The 23,052-nt window shown below is 41.5% G+C and overlaps 1 protein-coding gene across 3 annotated transcripts in view; it reads left to right on the top strand.

The window, feature by feature from the left end:
- The window catches only part of UPP2 (uridine phosphorylase 2), a 33,195-nt gene extending 12,596 nt beyond the window's left edge, over window positions 1-20,599 (top strand). For all 3 annotated transcript variants that reach the window (XM_066232490.1, XM_066232491.1, XM_066232489.1), the window contains 4 exons: window positions 2,664-2,778; window positions 5,268-5,477; window positions 7,838-7,984; window positions 19,368-20,599. In XM_066232490.1, the coding sequence (XP_066088587.1) occupies window positions 2,664-2,778; window positions 5,268-5,477; window positions 7,838-7,984; window positions 19,368-19,519 (624 nt within the window). In that variant the 3' untranslated portion in view covers window positions 19,520-20,599. The remainder of the gene's footprint in view (window positions 1-2,663; window positions 2,779-5,267; window positions 5,478-7,837; window positions 7,985-19,367) is intronic.
- The last annotated feature ends 2,453 nt before the right edge of the window (window positions 20,600-23,052 follow it).

Genomic DNA, 23,052 nt, shown 5'->3' with positions numbered 1-23,052 from the left:
AATTTTCTCTCCCCTGTCCCTTTTCTAGCTTTGGGATGTTGAGTTTTAAGTATACAGGGGCCAATTTTCAAGATTGCCAATGGCTGCCTTTAATGCTATAATCTCATTGAAAAGCTGGTAATGCATTTTCACAGAGCTTTCTTGTGAATTGCTCTGCTGTATTTAGAATATGTTAGCGGCTATGGACATACACAGTGTCCTAAGACAAAATGAAAGTGGAATAATATGCAATTTCAGGGAACACCTAGACCATTTCCTTCTTGGATTCAGGGGAGCATGCACAGAGGAGAGTGGGTACGTGTGTGCACTGAGCTTGCCTTTCTAAGTTTGCCTCTGCCACAGGGCTGTCTTATGAAACAACAGGTCTGGTCTGTCACATATCTGGATGCCGCAGTCCTCATAAAGGACAGAGCCAGGCATGCTAGTGAACAAGAAAGAGTCCTCTGCAGAGCTATGATAACTCTAAGGAGCTGAACTGTATGTGACCCTGCACCAGGGAAGAGCCACCAATCACTGATTACTTTAAGTACTCGGTGAAGGAAGAAAGGATGATCATGATTGGAAGCCTGGAGTAAAGAGGGAACATTATACAATGTCAACAGGGCAGCTCAGTTGATCTCTCCTCTGGGTCAGGAATACCTGAAAGTTGCTTTGGGCTCAAATGAGAGAATCCATTCATGTATTCATTTGTTCATTTAACAACTATAGAATATCTACATTGGAAGGAAATTGAACAGAGTGCGGTCTAGGCAAATTTTACCTTACTAACTTTCGTTTGACATTTAGACTACAACTGTTTGTAATTTTTTCTTGCACAATGAGTGGGTAAGGACAAAAAGTATTATAAAATTGTGGGGTCACAGGGAGCAGAGGGTCAGAGGGAAGGGGGATGAGGGGATGGGATCAGAGAAGGTGAAGGGATTAGTGAAATTATATATACATAACACATAGATACAGATAACAGAACAGCAAATCCCAGAGGGAAGGGGGCAGGGAGTTAGAGGGAGGGGGCAAAAGGGGTATAAATAGGGACACCGGGGTGGGGGGTGGGGGTGGGTATATTTAGTGGGACACTTGAATCCATGTTAACACAAATTAAAATTAATAAAAAAGTGTGAAGTTATCACATACAAACAGTAAAACTAAAAAGTAAGATATAAAAATAGCACTAAATGGATCTTCTTGTCCTGTCAGGAATAAAGAGCTGGAATATGTATCATGCCCAGAGGTTAGCCAATTAGAAATGGGCCTCAGTAGGCATACAGAGGATTTCCATTTTGGGCCCCATCTTCAAAAATTCTTTCTTTCAGACAGCTGAGGTGTGTGTGTGTGTGTGTGAGAGAGAGAGAGAGAGAGAGACTTTAGCAGAAACACACATGCCCATCTGTCTTTTTATTACCATGTCACTTAATAAGTGGTAATTATAAACCTATCAAATATCTGATTTAGAAGGAACCTAATGGATCAAATAATGGTCCATTCTTTTAATTTACATTTGAGCAAATGAGATTTAGAGAGTTTACTCATTAGTGCTAGGTCAGTACCAAAGCCGACACTTGTTCCTCTTGGACATACAAATTAATTCAGGTTTGAATGATGTTGCCAGAAGACTTACAGTGCATTTGGAAGTCAGGACATAGTTAATGGAAACCCAAACCGGGAACTCCAGAGGTTCACAATGTTCATAGCTTAATATTCTTGGTGGTAAGATGAAGGGAGCTCAGCTGAGAACATCACGATCATGTAGTTTCCAGATTTGCTAATGAGAGAATTAGAGGCAGACATCACCTAATTGCCAAGATGCCCCGGTGTTGTTCTGCACACAGTCTTTATGCCCAAGAGTAGAACTGAAGAACACATTCGACTCCAATGCTATGTTAGGAATGAAATAGCCACTGATTCTGAATCAGCTCCAACGACTACAATTTCCAGCATTGAGGATCTTTTTAGTGAGTTATTAGAACATATTGTAACCACCAGGAGTTGCTAAATCTTCTAACCAGTGTTGACCCCTCTTCTGTTGACATTGATGCTACCGTTCCAAATGCTGAGGAAAACTGGGATTGTGGCCATGATCTATAACAACTTAACTTCACCTGAACATTCCCCACCTACTCTAGACTGTCAGGTGTGGATGTAACTCATGTCTCTACTCTTGTGCCTTTCAGAGCTCACACAGAATGAGCAGCAAATGAACAAGGCCACATGAGAGCAATGACACAGATTTACTATTTCATTTACTACGGTGGAAAGGGACTGGTTTACCTGGCAGACAAATTTATATTTTCCCAAAATCAAGTCAATCTTGAGAAAAAGCTCTAATTCAAAGACTCACTGTAAGGATCCCAGCGGGGAGTTGAAAATGGCACTGTCCTGACATACAGGACACAGTGCCATGGCCACCTTCCGCTCTTGCCGATGAGGGCTGGCCTCAGTGTAACTGGCAGGGAGATGCCTCTCTCTGCCTCTCACAGATGGACACATCTATCAGCGTGTCATGTAGGCGTCAGTTAGAGCTGACTTATGGTTTCCTCAGCTTTGGCAAAGTCATAATAGTTATGTAAATTTATCAGAGGGCTGTTAACTTGTAATGAAGAAAGAAAATACGTCCTGTGTGTGTATCAGTTTGTGAGATGTATAGTGATTCTCTTTTCTCTCAACAGCACGGCATGGGGATCCCCTCCATTTCCATCATGCTTCATGAACTCATCAAATTACTGCACCATGCCCAGTGCTGTGATGTGACCATCATCAGAATTGGTACCTCAGGAGGAATAGGTAAGGTGCCCGATTTCTAGTAAGTCCCAGTGATTGTCCCATAGATAGTAGCTGCCAAACACTCCAACATATTCAGAGCCCAGCGGAAACCCAGATGGGCTAAGAAGTGCCAGGAGGCTAGGCTTGAGGACATTTAAATAAATTTAAGGAAATATTCCTCTTTATCTTCCTTTTTTTGTTTTTTCTCCACGGAAACCTAGAGTGAGAGATGCCAGTGCCTGTTGCCCAGGCAGACTCATGAAGTTGGAAGGGGAAGAGCGGAGGAATGCCTTGGAAATATGTTTTGAGGATAAGAGTCAGTTTTGAGGGTTACAGTACATTTTGAGGTGTAGAAATAAGTGCTTTCAAGTAAAAAGTAAATAATTACCACTAATTGCCTTATTTGTCAGCTAAGTAAGCAGACCTCATAGCTCTTAGGAAAATGTGACTCCTAGCTCATGTTGGTGACTACATCCCTCATCTTGGCTGTGTCTCTCCCTTGTCAACGCACCAGGAAGGATCAAGCTGGGCCTTTAGGGAAGGCAGGCTCATGCCTGCGGTCTGCTCAGGCGGCCGCTCAGGGGTCTTGTCTATGCTTCCATATTGAGCTCAGGTAAAGTTACAAGGAATTATTCTTTCCCAACCTTTTCTTCAGGAGCAGTTTTTGTGAGGGATGACTTTACTGGGTCACCAAATGCAAATACAGACAGAACATTGTCACTGGAATTGTTTGGATGACAGAGTGATGGGACCCAAATGAGAATTATAAAAAATTTTTATCTTAGAACTACATATATTTAGAGCAAGAAGAAACATCTAGAAATCCTCAGACAAAACACTAGAGAAGTGATTTGTCCAATATCACAGAGTTGCAGGTAGCTGGGCCGTGCCTCACTAGAAACAGACACATGTAAAAAGATTAGGCCTTTCCACCCACGGCTCTCACAGATGGAAAAAAAAAAAAAAAAGGACATCTGTGATGTCCATCCAGAAAGGCAGAAAGGGAAGGTGAATGGTGGCAATCTCTGTCAGAGAAGGCACCTTCCGCATGCCCTTCTTCCAGCCTCCTCTTGGACTTTAACTATTAGACACAGATGTTCTAATGCATCTAAATGTGAGGATGGCATCTTTTGATGCCCATATTTTCAACTTCCTTTTCAGTCATTTTCTTATTCTTAGGACATTGTGAATAACTCAAGGAACCACTTGATCGACTTATTTAAAAAGTATCTGGCCCACAAAGGCTCTGTCACCAGAGCCTACCTTGGGTCCCTAGGAGGGTCACCTAAATTAACCCCATGCTGATCAATATTAGAATTCATAAAATCCCAGAAGGATATGGCTGTGCTCTGTACAGGGTCAAGTATTGAAGGCTTTGTACGCCATATGGTTTCCATCGCACCTCCTCAACCCTGGCATGGTAGTTCAGAAGCAGCCATAGACAATATGAAATGAATGAATGTCGCTGTGATCCGAAAGCATTTTTACTTATGAGGACAGTATGGGTTTGGCCATGGACTGTAGTTTGCATATGTCTGCCTAGGACACCTCTATGGAAGCATTCACTTATTCAATAAATTTTTATTGAGTATCTATAATGTAATAAGCTTAATGCTGGACCTGGGGAGAATGGTGAATGGTGCTCTTGCCTTTATAGACAAGACACAGACAAACAAATAAGCAATTATGAAAAGTGAGATGAATGTTAGAACAGGAGTCTAGGGAGCTCTCATTATATATTCCCTTATTTTGGCTCTAAACAGAAATCAGAATGGGTCAGAAAATGGGTCAAATCTGGGTCTGGGGAAATTTAATGTAACCTATCTATGTTGCCTTTTATGAATTCAGACCTTTTGAAGGAAATGACATAAGTGGACACATGAGGAATGAGTGGGTGTTAGCCTGGTGAAAGGTGTAGGGGAGAACAAGAGAGCATTCCAGGCAGGGAGAATAACAGTTGGCGGAAAATGATTTCTCAAGTCCTTGTGACTTGAGTTACTAAGTCCCATGAGCAAGCCAGACTTTGTAGCACTGGAAGGTCAGCCAAGAGGCCGAATTTTCATGAGGTCAGAGAGGGCAGGAGGAATGGATGTGATGAGAATCAGAAGGAAGGGAGGATAGAGATGCAAAGAAATTACAGTAATCAGCAGTTGCAGAGAAGATTAAATATCAAGTAGTCACATCACTTTATGAAAGCTACTTGCTGGCAGGCTCATTTAGTTTACTCCTGACCTAATTTATTCAAATCTGAGCCATAAGGCCGACACTAATTTGCATGTCCAAGAGTCATGTTTGTCTTGAAATCTAAACCCCATCACATTGTAAATGTAAATCTGGAAAGACAGTAAATGTAAATGCCTGTTCTGAATGTTATTATTTAATTGCATTTGAGAAAAATAATCTAATGGATGAAAAGGAGAATCATTAGCAACTAGCATTAATTAATGTTGATAGAATCGGTTACATACTATGTGTCAAAAATAACCATTTCACTAATTCCCACATTACAGGGATTGTACCCGGGTCTGTTGTAATAACAGATACAGCTGTAGACTCCTTCTTTAAACCCAGATTTGAACAGGTAATCTTGGACAACATTGTCACCCGAAGTACTGAACTTGACAAGGAACTGGCTGAAGAGCTCTTCAACTGCAGCAAAGAAATTCCCAACTTCCCAACTCTCATTGGACATACAATGTGTACCTATGATTTTTATGAAGGTGAGAAGAATTTATAAATTGTGAAAGCATCTCTTTGTTATTCAAACCCATAGTTATTATTAAAAACTTTACTTTAGAAAATGAATAGTTGGTGATTAAAAAAGGAACTGAAACCTCCTTTTTAGCTTCCTAAAGCCTAGGATCGTAAAGACATAATAAGCAGCCAAGAAACACCACAGTGAATATATACTGAGAGTGGCTTAATCCTCCAAGAACAAATTGAAAACTAAAATGCAAGTAATGATGTTAGCAAAATTTTGTCTTTGTTTATGCCTTTAATTTTGATTGATGCCCCTGAGAGAAGGGGAATATGCTAATATGTTTCTGCCATTTTGAGGTATAATCACTATACCTCAGAAGGGATCTAGTGCTCAGGTAAGAGTGGGACCCAGAAAATGGAGAGAAATATTGGGAAGAATTCCAAAGGGATGGGGAATTGTCCTTTTTCTTTCAGAAACCATCATAGTGTTTCTAAATCAAGTTGAGGGATAAATTGGTGACTGCTAAGTAGGTTTTGCTACAAGGGTGAGGGGCCAGGAGAAAAAAGTATCAAGGACAGACCCTGCTCATTCCAGAAGATAGAATATAACCAAGGTTGGTAACATTCCTTCAAGGGCATTCTAGAAATATTACAGTGTGGTGTGTTTTAGTTTGTTCATCAAACTACATGTTATTTTACTTCTAATTATATATTTTTCTTTTCTCCTTTAGATTAAACTTAGGCTATAATAATAAAAATTTTAAATTATGTACACAGATAAGCTATAGTATCTCTAAGTGTTACTTTAGGTTAGTAACATTTTATTTTGTAACATATATGCTACAAAATAGGAAGCATATTGGGTTTGATAGGGTTGACACTCTTTGTTGTAGGGCAGGCCACTGGCCCCTTCATTGGGAGGGTCATGGATGGATTTAAGCTTAAGCTTGCAAATGACAGCCTGTTGAAATAAGTGTTTGTTTGTCTGTTTGTTTTGGCCTCTTTACAAGATTTTTAAAATGTGAATTATTTTGCCAACATATATAATTTCTTGACATTTCATACAAAAATTCAGTTTTGGCTTCTTGACATAATAAAACATTAAATATTTATCTGAAAGCCTATGTACCCTATTGGTCAATGTCACCCTATTCAATTTCATTTTCTAAATAAAATAAAATAAAAAATTATAAAAGAATGCATGGCAGCTTAGCAAGCCCTAGCTCACATCAAGGGCGACATTCAAAGAAGGTGAGTTGAGGCTGCTCCCTCCAGGTCGCCCAGACCTCATTGACATTACCTGCTTGGTTCCGGGGACAGCTGGGTTTGAACTGGCTCATATAACACCGTATCAGAGATGTTGGCAGGCAGCCCTGAGGAGGAAGGAACAAGGAGAAGCAGACAGCCAGGGTGGATTGAAGTAGGTTGAAAGAGAAGAGAGGCAAGGAAGCCAGAAGGAGGACTGTGCAAACACTGGGTGGTGGCAGAGTGCTGTCGGCCTCACACCCTGAGCCATCCTCGGGAATGGGGCGTGGAGAGGTCTGTTCTGAGTGCCCACAGGGTGGGGAAGGAGTAAGAGCTTCAGACCTTCTTCCACTTCCTTCCAGCGCCACTAGTTGATACAGATGAAATTAAGTGATAAATGAGCAGAGAACAGCCGAGACGGGAAAACTGACCCCAAAAGGGTGGCAGACAGCCTGAGAGCTGTGTGCCTGAGAGCTGTGTGCCTGAGAGCTGTGTGCCTGAGAGCTGTGTGCCTGAGACGAAGGCGAACAGCTTGATGGTCTGTATTTGGCTATCACTGTCATGCTGGGCAGATGGAGAGTTGTATATCCAAACCATCCTCCTGATCTTTAAGGAGCTCAGAGTATCACTGAGGTTTGATACTCACCTCTCTTCCCCCCACCACAACCCCTGCACTTGGCCCTGGGCAACCTAAGGTTTTCCTTAAAGAGGAGATCTCTCAGTAACCCTCAAGTTCAACATTTTCTCTTTGAAAGTAGCAAAGTGATCTCTGGGGTGATAATTTGGCATTGCGTAAATATCTTGGACCCCAACTGTCTTTAAACCAATGGTTATAGCATCGGCTACAAAATGACGATTTTTAGTTCCATTATCCCTGAGCACAGCGCTGGCCGCGGTGGCCACTCAATGGTTACTTACCCCAGAGCTGGGGGCCGAGCATCCTGGAGACTACTCCGCACATATAAGACTCTGAGTCGGGCCCAGCCTTGCTCCTGGTCCAGTGACAGAAAGACTCCCACAACAGGAGCTGTCCTACCTGGGTGCAGAGCACTCCAGCTGTCAGCAAGCCTCTTCGTGATGCCACTGCCACTAGGGCAGGATGTCACGTTGCTAAATGTTCTCTGTGTTCTTCCAGGCCAGGGTCGACTAGATGGAGCACTATGCAGCTTTTCCAGAGAGAAAAAGGTAGATTACTTGAAGAGGGCATACAAAGCCGGTGTCAGGAACATTGAGATGGAGTCGACAGTGTTTGCGGCCATGTGCGGACTGTGTGGTCTGAAAGGTAAGTTCTTCATAAATGCCTAGGGGCAGAGTCTATCTTTTCATAAAGTTACTTTCACTCTACAGGAGGGGGGAAAAAGGAAATCCAGCTATTTCTTTGGGTTAAACACATGCCTTACAATTGTTCATAGTATGAATTATCTCACAATGTCTTGTGAGTGGGCAGGACTTTATGGAAATGAGGAAACCAACCTTCAAGGGTCTAAAGCAAGTTGCCCAAGGTTACCAGCTAGTGGGTTATGTAGCCAGGACTTAACAGAAAGTTCCTCTTTCTTCATCTTGGTGGTGGCTGCTATTTTCTATTGCAATTGAATTTATCAAGACATGACACAAGTAAAATATTTCAAAAATAGTCCACCAAAGGACAAAACATCAGTGGAGTAATAGTGTGCTTTTAAAGTTAATTTACATGCATTTTTTCCTTTTTTCAACTTTTTATTTTAAAAATTTCAGTAATACAGAAAAATGGAAAGAATAGCATAGTCAATACATATATGCCTTTTACCAAGATTCCATAATTTTTAATATTTTGCCACAGTTGTGCATGTTCTTTTAATAAGTATATGGCATACACATATATGTTGTGTGTGTATATATATATATATATATATATATATATATAAGCACCCCTATTTGCTTTTCTTCCTGAATCGTTTATAAGTGTATTGCAAACATCATGCCACTAAACTCCTATACCTCAGCATCATTGCCTAAGAATAAAAATATTCTACTAATGACCACAATAGGAGAATTATTATCAAACCAAAAAAGGCTCAAGAAAGTAAAATAAGTTTCATAACATCACTTAACACTCATTCCATATTTCAATTTTCATAAAAGTATCTTTTGTAGATTTTTTATCCAATATCAAATGAACTTTATACATTATATCACTTGATTGTTACATCTTTGTAACTTTTACATCTAGAATACTCGCCTTACTTTTCTTTTTTTCTCAATGCAGTAGATTTTTTGAAGTGTGAAGGCTGTTATCTTGTAGAATATCCCATGTTCTAAATCCATCTGTGTGTTTCATACTGGGATTTCCCTTGCTCATCGTCTCTGCTGTGTATTTACTGGGAAGTGGAAGTGAGGTCTAGTGATTTGATTAGACACGGACGTACGGCAAGAACACTTCAGAGTAATGTAACCTTTCCACTGCACCACATCAAGGAGATGCAATGTGATGAGATACCACTATGGGTAATGTCGAGTTGGATCACTTGATTCAAGTGGTAATTGCCATCTCATTCCAATGAAAAGCTAAAGTTCTCTCTTTATAGGTAGCAAGTAATCTCTGGGCTGGTAGTAGATAATTTGGTACTGTGTGAATATCCTGTAATCCAGCCACCTTTTACCCGGTGATTTTAGCATGGGCTGCAAGGTGATGGCCTTCTCATTTCATCATTCCCCCTACATCATTAGCCATCATTCTGCTTTAAGAGGAGCTTGTCTTCCTCACACACCTTTCTGCCTCTCTCTCTCTCTCTCTCTCTCTCTATCTCTCTCTCTTTATTTAGGGAAGGGGGGTTGAGGTGAGCCATTATTGCATTACGGATTTTGTTCAAAGCAATGTTTATTAACAGTTTATAGCATTATCTTTTTGATATTCAAATCATTCCAAATCTGGCCAGGAAGAGCTTCTTCTATTGCACTTTTCCCCTGTCCATTTGAAAGAAACCCATGAGCTCCTGAGCATGTTCTCACTGACAAACACAACATGGTCCGGAGGTGCAAGATGCCCTTTCTTGCCTTAAGTCTGGAATCCACAATTTCTCCAGGAAGTTCTTGTTCTTTTTGATGGAGAATTGTATTAAACTAAATATGGGTGCAGCAGACATTTTTATTTTTGGAGAAATTATTCCAGTAGAAACACCAACCTTTGGTTGGTTACTACCAAGAAAACTTATTGAAGTAAAACATAATTCTCATGAGCACTAGTCAGTGTACCTATCTTCTGATTTTAAATTATTTTCATAGGCATCCTCTAGATTTAAAACTTTTACATTTTATTAATAAGAGAGTAAAGCTGTAAAGTGAATAAAATATTTTTAATTAAATTAACTATGAAAGCCTCAGATCTAAAGCATAGTAACATCATCTAAAATAAGGTTTTTGAGTGGGGCACTGTCCCCATGTATTAATAACGATGTTCAAGAAAATGTTGGAGCAACTTTTTTCAGAATTTACAGTTTTTCATTTCATCAAGCAATTACCTTTTTTTTTAGAAAAAAAAATTCATAAAACATGTCATTGATTCAGATATATTTTATAGTATGTTTATTGAGTGCATGGCACAATAAGAAGGCTGGTTTTTAAATCAGATTTTAGTTGATAAGACTTATTGTGACCATTTTCTTTCTCAACAAAGAAGGACCTTTTTTTGTGCATTGAGTGTCTGGAGTGCCCTAGCACTGGGGATACAGCTGTGGACATCACAGACAACATCCAGGCCCTTGTGGAGTCTAGTGAGGGAGATGAACAACAGCAAAGTCTAGTGTCTAATAACATAGTGATATGTTGGGTGCTGAAGAGTGCTATGGCTAAAATGAGGCAGGCAAAGGAACAGGGATGACCATGGTAGGAGGAAAACCATACTTTTAAGTAGCATGGTTGGGGAAGGATGCACAGAGAAGGTGCCATTTTAGAAAATGCCATGTGGACACCAGGGGAAGAGCAGTCTGGGAAATACAAATGTAAGGCCACCAGGCAGGGACACACAGGGTGTGTAGGAGGAACTGGGGCACCAGATGGCTGAAGGGGAGTTTCAGCAGTGGAGAGCAGTAGGAGATGGGAGGTGCAGGTGATGTGGTCACTGTGAGAAGTGTGACTTTCACTCCGAGCAAACAGGAAGTCATTGGAGAGCTTTGAATAGAGAAATGACTGGATATTGATGTGCATTTTAGCAGGACCACACTGCCTGCCAAGTTGGGAAGAGCCTGCTGGGTCAAGGGCAGAAGCAGGGAGAAAGTAAGGAGCAAATACAGCAGTCTAGGGAGAGACTGTGAAGCAGGGTGAGAAGTGGAAGTAGTGAGCTGTCTGATTCTGGGTACATTTTGAAGGCAAATCTAATAAGATTTATTGATGATGAGATGTGAATGCTGAGAGAAAGAGAGAAGTTAAGAATGACTCCCAGATTTTTAGCTTAAACAAATGGAAGAATGGAGTTGTAATTGGGAGAGAAAAAATTAGGTGAGGATTTGGGGCTGTAGACCTCAAGTGGAGGCTAAGTAAGCAGGTGGGTTTATGAATCTGGAGTTTAGGCAACCCAAAATTTGGACTGGAGAAGTAAAATTGTAAGTTGACAGCATATAGTTGGCAATTAAAGCCATGCAACTGAAGAGACAACAAAGCGAGTGAGTATATAAACAGATGCAAAAAGGTCCTTGGTTGGAAGTTTAAAGTTAAGGAAGGTGAGGGAGATTTAACAAAGGAGGAGGAGTCAGCGAAAGTGGCAGAACACCTGGAGAGTCTCATGTCCCAGAAAAGAAACCTTCGAAGAGGAAGGGAAGAATTATAGCGCAACCATGCTTCCCTTGATCACAGGGGGATTTTAGTTTCAATATTTGTCCATGCAGCCAATCAATTTGAATATACAAAATGACAAACAAATGTATGTGGTAACTTCTAAAAATACATTTCGAAAGGAAGTTATAGTTCAGAAGCAGAGATTAATTGTAGAACCACTATCCTTAACTACTTTCGTTTCTGAGTACGTGTACAAGCCAATCTTTGTACTATGTAGGTGAAGGATGCAAATGCATTTTTGTCCTCTTTAGAAATTCATCATTAATGCCTCCTTTCAAAGAACAATAGCATCTGATTATCTCTCCACAGTTAGTGAAAGGGGTAACCCAGCTGGGGGCAGCTGGACCATGCCTAAAAGCAGTCCAATTAGCACACAGCCTGCAGGATCACCTGGACTTAGATATTTCTGCTCCAGAAAATGCTCCTCACATTTCTTTACTATAGAACAAGTGGTCACTTGAGTCACAGCTCCATCTAATATGCAAATGAAGCAGAATTTAGTAACCAGGTTAGTTAAACATAAAATGTTTACATACAAACATGCTATCCTGATGTAAGTTTGGTGATGATCATTGGTTCTTTCTTAAAAGGCATCAGTTGGCAGCCAGGGAGAGTTCTAGGCCTGTGAACCCTGGACCCAAGTCTTTCTCTCTTTAAGGATGTTGCCAAAACCTTGGAGATACTATTCTGTTATGAGGACTTTTCTGCCCTTGCTGCAAACCTGGTGACCTTACTCACTCTCGCCGCCTGCAGGTGCCCTTCTGGACTCGTTTCTATCTTGCGTGGTTCTTGCCACTCGCTGCATTTTTCTTTTTCTGCTGCCGTTGGTAGATGGTTTCAGATTGCCAATAGCTCTTGCAGGCCAGTGCTGCAACCCTGTCGCTGAGCAGACCCTTCTGGGCTGTCAACATTCACACGGAAGGTTGCATCTGTACCTCTGTCATTCTGTAGTTCTTTGGAGTATTTCTGTCTGCATTTCTTCATGGTGAAGACTCCATTATTTTGAAAGCTGAATTCCTGGTACACTCCCCCCTGGAAGATCAACCGCCAAGAACACAGACAAAAGGCCTGTGCATACGAGGTTACCATGTTCCCGTCTTTCATCACTTTATCACATCCTTCCCCTGCAGCAGTGAAGCTTGAAAATGCTCGGTCTAAGCCAGGAGAGCTTGCTTAAGGGAAGGGCTGAGAGAGCCTTCACAAGCCCCTGTTTTAACAGAGAGGAAGTTAGGGCAGATAGACCACTGGTGAGCAACACAGGGAAATACACCTCACCTGGCATCAAAAGCTCAGGGCTCGGCTGCCACTTTTAGTAATGGTGTGACTGACTCTGTCTCTCTAGGCAGCCTTCTCTAATAGCCTTTCTGTCCCTTTAATACCACAAGGTGACTGAACCCAATGTGACTTTATACTAAGGTGATGATGGCTAATGGTTTCAGCTTCTAAATAGCAACTTCTATTTAAACAAAGGTCTTCTAGAGACCCACTGTCCTAACTCAGAGGATCACCCACTAGACCTTTCTGCATCCACTTGAGACAAGAAGGACTTGGGTCCTCATGGATGACCACTTCTTATCTTTATGATTAACTACGATCTCACCACACATCTCACTTTATCAGAGAAGCCTTGAATAACTGCTTGAAGTAAACCTACTCACATTCCTCCTGCTCGTTCACTCATTCTACTTCATTTCTGTGCACTGCATTTGCCACTATAAACTGTATTTTTAGTTTATATATTAACTGACATATTACTTTATATATATTGATGATGAAGGTATATAGTTAGCACCTTTCCCTATTACAATATAAGCACCATAAGAAAGGAATATTATTTGTCATCTTCTTGTTAAATCCTCAGCACTTAGAATAATATCTGCCATGCAGGCAGTCAGTAAATATTTGCTAAATGAATGAACAAACAAATGAAAAAAGTGACTACTCAACTCTTTTTTTCTCCTTTTTAAAAAAAATTATTTAATTATTCATTTTAGAGAAGAGAAAGAGAGAGAGAGAGAGAGAGAGAGAGAGAAAGGAGGGAGGAGCAGGAAGCATCACCTCCCATATGTGCCTTGACCAGACAAGTGTAGGGTTTTGAACCGGCGACCTCAGCGTTCCAGGTTGAGGCTTTATCTGCTGTGCCACCACAGGTCAGGCCTCCACTCTTATTTTCCATGGAAAAAGGCTATAGCAAATTCAATTGGTTCCTTCATTCTCCATTCTCATTAGTGGCTTGGAATTGTCTAAAGGATTTTGGACTGCCTCTCAACTGTCCAAACAGGAAGAGACAAAAACGTAAATTTAAGCCTCCCCTTTTCTGCAAGGTTCATACAATACTTCTGCTTTATCTGTAGCCCCTGAATCTCAATATTTTAGAGATGGACAAACTGCTTGAAATGGGGCCACAGACACCCATAAATCACTGTTGTTATCCTGATCTCATTATCCAGAAAAAGAATAATAAGAATCCGATGTTGCTTTAACAAAGATTCGGGAAGAGAAATAATTCACAAAATTATTTTAAATTGGAAGGCTGAGCCTTCAGAATACTGTAAACCCACTGTACACTGCTGCATAGGTACATTTATCTATGCTTTCATAATATACATCCATCTGTCCCTCTCTTTAAAAAAATCTATTTTAATTAAACCTCTAACTTGCTGATTAAAGATGACAATCCTTTTGTATTGTGCACTTGTGATAAGTATATTCAATTTGTATCCATTTTTAAAAGACAATACTGCCTTCTGACACACGCTTGCATGGCCGTATATGAAACAATATTATCTATAATTAGGTTTTGCTTCAGTCCTCTTTGTCTTTGGAGTTTGCAACACTCACGGTGGTTTTTCTTTAAAGTAAAGGAAGAATTCAGTGTTATTCCTTTTGACAGATACTGGTAACTTGGGAGATATAGCCAGTCTTCGTAATATTACTTTAGTCCAGTAAAATGGAAGGGAGCAGATTCTTGACTTTAATTCCGTTTTATAGTCTTTGGCTGGTCCCAGCGATGAAGGATACTGGGCGCTGGGAACTGCACAGTGATCACTAATAAAGTAACAAAGATATCACAACAATGATTAAAGATTATATTTAGTCTGAAGCTGGAGCATTTCTTAAGTCTAAAGTGGAGAAAACTATGGGCTTGAAATATTATCACACGAGAGTGCGAGGCAACCGACTGCAGCTTTCTTCACCCTCACAGGAGAAAGAGAAACGGTGCCTCAGAGAGGTTCATGCAAGTTCTCACAGTGCGAGTAGCTGAGCTGGGATTGAAACCAGCTCTGTCGGATTCGAGGCCCCTCTGCACCACGCTCTGCAGCCTCTCCCCATCAGCCTCCCATGGCACACAGGGAGCCATAGTCTCTGTTCAGAGGAACCAAAAAAACCAAAAAAGCAGATGTTTCCATTTTAAAAGTTGTAAGCAGAGAGTTGTACTACTTCAGCAAGCACACCCTAAGGGCTAAGCGTATACCAAGAGGGTTGGTTGGAATCAAAGCATTAAACTAATTTGTATTCAGTAGTATGCACAGCGATTATTTTGCCAAGGAAATCAGTCATTATACCTGGGAAATCAAATGATTTAACAAAATGGTTTCTTCTTTCAGCATCTATAGTTTTATTTGATTCATTTCAATTCTGCTATCCCACCTTCTATTTCAGTCCTCCCTTTCTCTTACCAACACATCACCCATTAGAGAAACATTTAGGGCCATGAATTCAGCCTTTTGTGTGGCTGACATTACCCATGATCCACCTCTTCACTCTCCTTCTCAGAGAGGCTTCCCGGGCTCCCCTGCTGGAACCCCACCCCATGACACCAGACTCTGTCCTCTGCCTATCCTGACATATCTTCTGGTTGGGGGTCCAGCAGCCAGCAGAGGCTCAAGTCCCCAAGGTTGCAGCTCCTGGAGATGCCGAACCTCCTGGAGATGCCAGCATAGTCCTCACACCGACAAGATGGCGTGAGGCTCATAGCTGAGGATGTGGACTTGGGAGAGATTTATTTCCAAGATCCACCCTGCTTCTTCCTCAGAGAATGAAACAGACCTAAAGAGTTTCAGTGGCCAGCCTGTGGAAATAAAGTTAGATAGAAACAGAGGTGGATCAAACCCAAGATCTCCTTTCTCCTCATGTCCACTTCCTCCCCTGTCTCATAATATTGAAAGATGACTTGTACTCCTTCTTTAAAAAGGCAGTAGCGGTGAATTTCAATAAAAGGTGAATGTATACTATAATTAAAGCAGGGGAAAGAGAACTGGAGGCATGTATTTAAGGGAGCAGGTGGGATTTCTCAGTATCAAAGAGGCTACCTCGAAGTAAAATACTAACTCTAAATACTTGTCTCTAGTTCTGAGTCTTCTGGAGGCCAAATTGAAAATGCAAACACATTGAGTTCCACAGCACTCATTATCTAATAAAAGAAAGTATTTGAGGTTTACCACGAAAACTTTATGCAAATGTTAAACTTAAGTGAAAGTATCAGCGATTTTATAATGGACAGTGTATTCAATTACATTTTTATAAAAAATGTGGGACAGTTCTTGATAGAGTTGATGCTAAATCTTACTTCTGTCTAGTCTGCATTTTGTTGGAAACCTAAAACACTGGCGTCCAGGTTTGTACATTTGTGGTAACTTGATTTGGTTCAGGATAGAATTTAATGTGTCTAAAACAATAGTTCTCAAATATCAATGTACAAATAATTGGAAAGGGATTTTTTTCTGTAGATTCACTGCCTTCTCTTACTTCTCACTCCTAATTCTGCACATCAGGGACAGAACCTAAGAGTCTGCATTATTAACATGCTCTGTTTCTCACAGAAGTCGCCAGGAGAGCACATACTAAGAGACGCCAAACTAGAAGAACAAACTGTTTCTATGCTGCTTAGCTGTGATCAGCCCCTTTGCATATGAGTCTTCTCCACTTAGTGTTCGATTCACAGCCAACAGCCCGAGCTTGAGGTCTCAGGGGAGACAGAGGCAGTGCGAAGGCTCTGTGCTGTTGAGATTTCTATCCTTCACACACCAGGCACAGGAGTAAAGCTGGGGTCTGACTCATAAAATGGAACCTTGAGGAGCGGAGGGGCGTGAAAGGGCTGGGGAGGAGTGGAAGAGGCGCTGACAAACGGGCCGGCTTCGATCTCCCAGGCTCCGCGCGGCTGCTTTGCATCTGCTGGGGCCCGGCTCTGGTTGGGTTCTGTCGTCCACAGGGGAACCTGTGCCTGGCTCTGCTGTCTTTGCCTATGGTTCATGGAAGAACTTTCTTAGAAGCCCATTCTGAATCAGAAAGGTGGGGCTAAGGCAGGGGTCCACGGACTCCTAGGGATTCATGGATGGGCTTCAGGGGCCCTAAACCACCTGGAATTATACACAAATATTTTGTGTGTATATATGCATACGGGTATTTTTGTGAGAAGATAATTCAATTGCAATTTTCATCCAATTCTCAAAGGAACCATAGAATCCCAAAGAGCTGAGAGTCACTGGGCGCCCCCAGAGCCGCTGGGGCCTTGAGCTCCGTGTTCATGCTGAGGAGTGGTCCCAGCATCCTACAGCCGGAGGTCAGCGGAGAGCTCCTGGGTGGCAGCTAGGTCACTAAGTGTCCCTCCGCAGCGGCCACTGACCATGCCCAGTCTGAAGATTATGGTAGCAAAGTTGTTAGGCTTAATTTTGACAAATTGTTTTGGGCAATTAGTCCTTTTTAATTGTTCATGGAAGTAGTAATTTTAGATGACAAGATTATTATGTGCTGCTTGTTAGCAGGGCTTGTAGGGTCAGAAAAACGCTGCTGAGATTGTTATGACTTGGTGTTTTCCACCTTTGGCCTTACCCCTGAAATATTCAGCTAAGATGTTTAGTCAGTCAGCTCTCAGTCTGAGAAACACGGAGCACGGACTGCCCTTTATCCCTCTCCCAAGGGAAGGGCCAGAAGGAAACGTGCAGCGTGTCCCCGCTGCCGCCAGCCCAGCCCAGGCTCCACAGACTCGCTGATCATTAACTTGAAAGGCTGAGAAAGTTTCTAACCCTTCCATTTGTTTCACAACCAAGTGTGTTTTGAATAATAGAGCCCTAGGTGATGAAATGTTTGACTCAGCTAAAGTGGAATATTTTCATTCCTTTTCACTTCAATGAGTAGGAGGGTCACTCTGACCAATAGGTCAGGGCAGGTCTAATGCTTCCCCATGTGACAGCTCAGGTGACAGGTGGATGGAAGGTAAAGAACTCGTCTTAGCAGTTCAGGAAGCTGGGAATTAGTTGGCTGTGTATACTGGGCCGTTTGTTTGACCTTCCTAGGCCCTCATTTCATTACCTGTCAGAACAGGATAAAAATAATAGCTAGCTCATGGTACAGCTATAAGGACTAAATGATATCATAAATACCTGGCAGATAGCAAGACCTAAACCTAACAGAAAAGATAGCACCTGTTATAAATACAATCCATTTCTCCTTCCCAAATCCAGATCTTTTAAAGAAGTCTGAAATAGTGGAGGGTTCAAATAAGTAAACATTACACTCCAGCCAGCTTTCTCCCTGTGCCCTCAGAGCTTGTTAAAGTAGCCACAGCTAGTCTCATAGGCACTGAAATGCTCTTTACAATGCTGCAGGTGGGGAAAGAGACTACTATATCATCAGTTCAAATTGGATAACACTGATTTCAATGTGCATAACCACATTCCTTGAAATCAAAGTTTTCATGTAAAACTGACAATGTGGAATTTGGAGGAGACCCAATTTTTCTCTCTGGTTCTTCTTGATGAAAATAACTAAAGCCACTGCCATCATGGTGACTTTTCAAAAATGAGAGTTTCTGTTTCTTTAGAAAAAGATGTCTGACCTTTTTCCCTATTTGCACATCTATCATAGGATTTTATTCCCATTCTTTAGACACTAAAGGCTAATAAATTTTCTCCTTTCTGGAGTTGATTCTAATATTAGGCATTTCACTTAATATAATATTTTACTTTTCAAATTTCCTGAGGGTCAGTACTCATCTTTAGTAATATTTCCTGGGGTCAGAGTTCATGTCTTTTGTATTTACTTTACTCTTCAGCAAGGACTGTGGCAGGCAAATTCAAAGATTGTGCCAAAGAGTAAATTGTCGTTTTAGGAATAACTAGCTCTCCAGTTGTATTCTCAAGTAAGAAGAGCCTCATCTAACTGGAAATAGGATAGAAAGCTCTATGTTTGTGTGTCTTGAATGGCAAAGATCTCTCCTTGTTTTATACCTGAACACATATCTTTCCCCTAATCTAATTGTAGTAGCAGGGAGAGTACTTAAAATTATTTTTATTAGTCCCTGGCTGGTTGGCTCAGTGGTGGAGCTTCAGCCCAGCCTGTAGAAGTCCTGGGTTTGATTGCTGGTCAGGGCACACAGAAGCAACCATCTGCTTCTCCACCCCTACACCTTACCTTTCTCTCTCTTTTTCTCTCTTCTCCTTCTGTAGCCATGGCTCCATTGGTTTGAGCAAGTTGGCCCCGGGGTCTGAGGATGGCTCCATAGCCTTGCCTCAGGCACTAAAATAGCTCCATTGCTGAGCAACAGAGCAATAGCTCCAGATGGGCAGAGCATTGCCTGGTAGGGGGCTTGCTGGGTAGATCCTGGTCTGGGCACATGCAGGAATCTGTCTCTCTGCCTCCCTGCCTCTCACTTAATTAAAAGAAAATTCCATTAACTTTTTTAGATGGAGTAATTGGTGAAAACCCACAGATATATAAGTTATAGAAGGTCAGAGGGTTCCCTGTGTTGTATCTACATGATGGAAAGTAACACAAGGACATTGGGATGTTTGGCTAATGTTCCCACACAAGAGATAAACCCATTTGTTGGGTAACGGTGTTGTTTGCTCTTCTAGCTGCTGTGGTCTGCGTGACACTTCTGGACAGACTTGATTATGATCAAATCAACTTGCCCCATGACATTCTGGTGGAATACCAGCAACGGCCTCAGCTTCTCATCTCCAAATTCATCAAACAGCGGCTTGGACTTTGTGACCAGATGTCATAACTGGGTTGGCCAATTCTTCCCTGCAAGATTGTAGTTCAAGTTGTATTTTGACATATATATAATTTGTACCATTTTTATATAGTTCTCATCCACATGCTAAATTCATAAGAATGATTTTATAAAGCCCCTTTCTCCTAAAAAGTGAATTTATTTCAAAAAATTTAATATATACATTAAATTAAATCCAAGTTTTATTTTAGAAGTCAGTCTAATAATTAAACATTTAAAACACTTGGATTGTGACATTTGGAGTTTCATATGCAGTACTAATTAAGCTCATATCAAAATAGATCAGCCATTTGTAGACACAATTACCAGTCACTGTACCTGAAACCAATCCAGAAATTCATGTCAGGCACTTCTAGGTGTTGAACAAGTGACAGAAGTTGATCATGCACACTCACAATATTTACAGAAAAAAGTGTTAGTGTAATGTAGGTCTATATTAAAGAACGACCCTTTAGAAATGTGACCATACCTCTCCCCCCCCCCTGCCCACCTGCATAATTTCAGTGCCCCACAGAGTAGGATTAGAGGCTTACATTTGCCTGTTTCTGATTTTATCATGAAATATAATCACACATTTATTTTCAAATGAGAACTCTCAATAATGCAAGGGAAAATCCTCATTTTCCTTCAGAAATCACAAATGATTAAATCACCTTCTAACAAGTTTTTTCCCTAAGGAAATGTATTTTTAAGGAGGCTGTATTTTTTATTTTATGTCAATATTTACTTAACAAGCTGAGAAATTAGTAACAACTGATTTTAGGCTTGAGTTCAGAATGAAATGTCAAAGTCAGCCTTTTGTGTGACTTGGAAATGGGTCTTGCCCACCCTGCCTACATTCCTATTCAGCTAGCCCTTCCGGGAGGCTGTGTCGCTCAGAGGCTGCGCCATGCTCCCTGAGGTGATGCCGGCCCAGGGGTTCTCCTAAAGCTGACACATTGAGGCCTGGGAGCGTGGATGGAGGATGGGAGGAGGAGGGCATTATTATATATTACAATCCTGTACAGTATGTCATGTTGTGTACATATATTTATACGGTTATGACTCAAATAAAGTTTCTTTTAACCATGATAGAGGTTATTTGCATCTTTTTAATCAATAACAATGAACAATCCCTTGAGAAGTTTGAGAACTTCTTTTGGCAATAGATAGGCTTAGAGTGCGATTTTAAGGTACCTCAATAATTAACCAAAGATCAGAGCTAAACAGCCAAGTACTGCCACCAGTGGTGGGGTATTCGTTTTGTCTCATATTTTCTTAGACAAAGTGGGAATAACTTCAGGATGCTCTTCATAAGCTTTCACACCCCATACATTTCAACATCTAGATTGAGAGAAGAGGAGGCTATGGGAGAGACAGAAGAATGAAATTATTACAGATAACCATCCTCTCAACTCCTGACTGGGAGTGTGTGTGTGCACGTGCATCTGCAGATGTTCATGTATCTGTGTTTTCCCCGCTAGTATTGCCTGTCCCAGTCAATGATATCAGGTGCACAAGCCAGAAACCTGAGAAACCTCTCTGATGATTCTGCCTTCTTCCTTCCCACTCCAATCAGTTGCCACAACCTATTAATTGATTCTCCTAAATATTTCTCCATTTGTCCACTGATGGAAAGCCTTCCTGGTCCTAAAACGAGATTCATCCCTGCCTAGTTCATGGCCTCTCACAGCGCCCTCTACTGCCTCTTTAAAGTGCTCATCACAGTTCGCAATTATGCCGTGATTTGAGTCAGTTAATTAACGTGTAGTGCCTAGACTACAAGGGTCATGAAAGTAAAGACTGTACCTTTTTATTTACTGCTGTAACTCAAGCATCCAAAACAGTGCCTGTCACATACAAGATGCTCAGTAAATGAAGAAGGAATTCTCTTCATAGCATTTCCCTTATAAACTCTCACTAAAAAGTCTTGGCAAGGCTCATCCTTTCTTTATTATGTTTCCAATCAGCACAGCTCTTCCTGTCTTATCCACGACATTTCACTTTGTGGGAAGGAAGTCCTCTGCACCGTCCGTGTAAAGTGGTGGCGATGTCTAGAACCTCTTGTTTTCTTTTTATTTTTTTAAGATTTTATTCATTTTAGAGGGAGAGAGAGAGAGAAAGGGGGGAGGAACAGGAAGCATCAATTCCCATATGTGCCCTGACCAGGCAAGCCCAGGGTTTCGAACCAGCGACCTCCGCGTTCCAGGTCAACACTTTACCCACTGTGCCACCACAGGTCAGGCCATTGACATTGTTTTCTAATATAGTATATGGCTTTCCCTCTGTCAAAACCAAGTCCCAAATGCACCTCCTTCATGAAGGCCTCCAAGTGTATTTTCTCCTTAGCCCATTAAACCTTCCTTTCTTCTTCTTTTGGAATGAGGGTTGCACTAGGAAGACAGCAATTTGTTCTCATTCATATGCTGTGTTGAGAACATTAGTCCTTTTTCATGAACTTGAGTTATAACTGTCCAGTTTGTCTTCATTTGGGAGACCCAGGTCTCCTCTTTCCCTGAGACCGTCTGGAGTCTGTCCTCTGTGGGTAGTGACTGACTGCTCACCTCTGCCTGCCCAGTCTGGGCACTGCCGTCCTACCTAACCTCTAACCCCACCTTCTCCACTCATTCAATCTTCTCCTTGAACACCCTTCAGGAAACAGATATGCTTGCAAAAAACCCTCTTTGGGTTATTTCTATGTTTGGTGCACTTTTTGTGTGTTTTTTCTTTGTTCATTTATTCATTATAAAAATATATCCTAGACTGACCTGCGGTGGCGCAGTGGATAAAGCGTCAACCTGGGACATGAGGTTGCCGGTTTAAAACCCTGGGTTTGCCTGGTCAGGGCATATATGGAAGTTGATGCTTCCTGCTCCTCCTCTTATTCTCTCTCTCTCTCTTTTCTCTCTCTAAAATGAATAAAGTCTTAAAAAATATATCCTTCCTTCTTCCCCAGAAGACTTGGAAACAGTTTACCAGATAAAGAAAAGCACATCAGGATAATATAAATGAGAATAAGTGGGAGAGAAAGAGAACAGGCAAAGAAGAGAGGAGCATCACTGACACAAAGCTGGACGCTGCCACCAGATGCCTACGATCCAGTTGGGGCACTGGCAGACGCAGGCCCTAAGCTGGCTCTGGGTTAGCTAGCAGTTACTTCATGAAGAGAAAAATTTACTGTATCTTTGGGGTAGACTGTAAATTAATGATCAGGAGAAGAACAACTAGTCTTGATTCTAAGAGGCAACACAGTGGTGTAGTGATGAGCATGGCCCTGGGCCCGCTGCCTGGGTGGGAGGGGGCTGGAAGAGGGGTGTGCCTCTCAGAGCATTTCCCCCAGCACACTGACCTGTGGCTCTCCACACTAGTGCATCTTATGATCATCAAGGAAGGCTTTAAAAACACCATTTGAGACGCCACCTCAGACCCACTATAAATAACAATCTCTGGCAGTGGGCCTGGGAAGCCCTACATAAAAATTTCCTCTGGTGATTTGCAGCCTAGGTTGACAGCCCCTGATTTAGATGAATGGATGATCTGTGTTC

This window comes from Saccopteryx bilineata, chromosome 5, assembly GCF_036850765.1.
Source record: "Saccopteryx bilineata isolate mSacBil1 chromosome 5, mSacBil1_pri_phased_curated, whole genome shotgun sequence".
Classification (NCBI taxonomy): Eukaryota; Metazoa; Chordata; class Mammalia; order Chiroptera; family Emballonuridae; genus Saccopteryx; species Saccopteryx bilineata.
The sequence above is the reverse complement of the archived record's forward strand: the minus strand, read 5'-3'. Positions and strand labels throughout refer to the sequence as shown.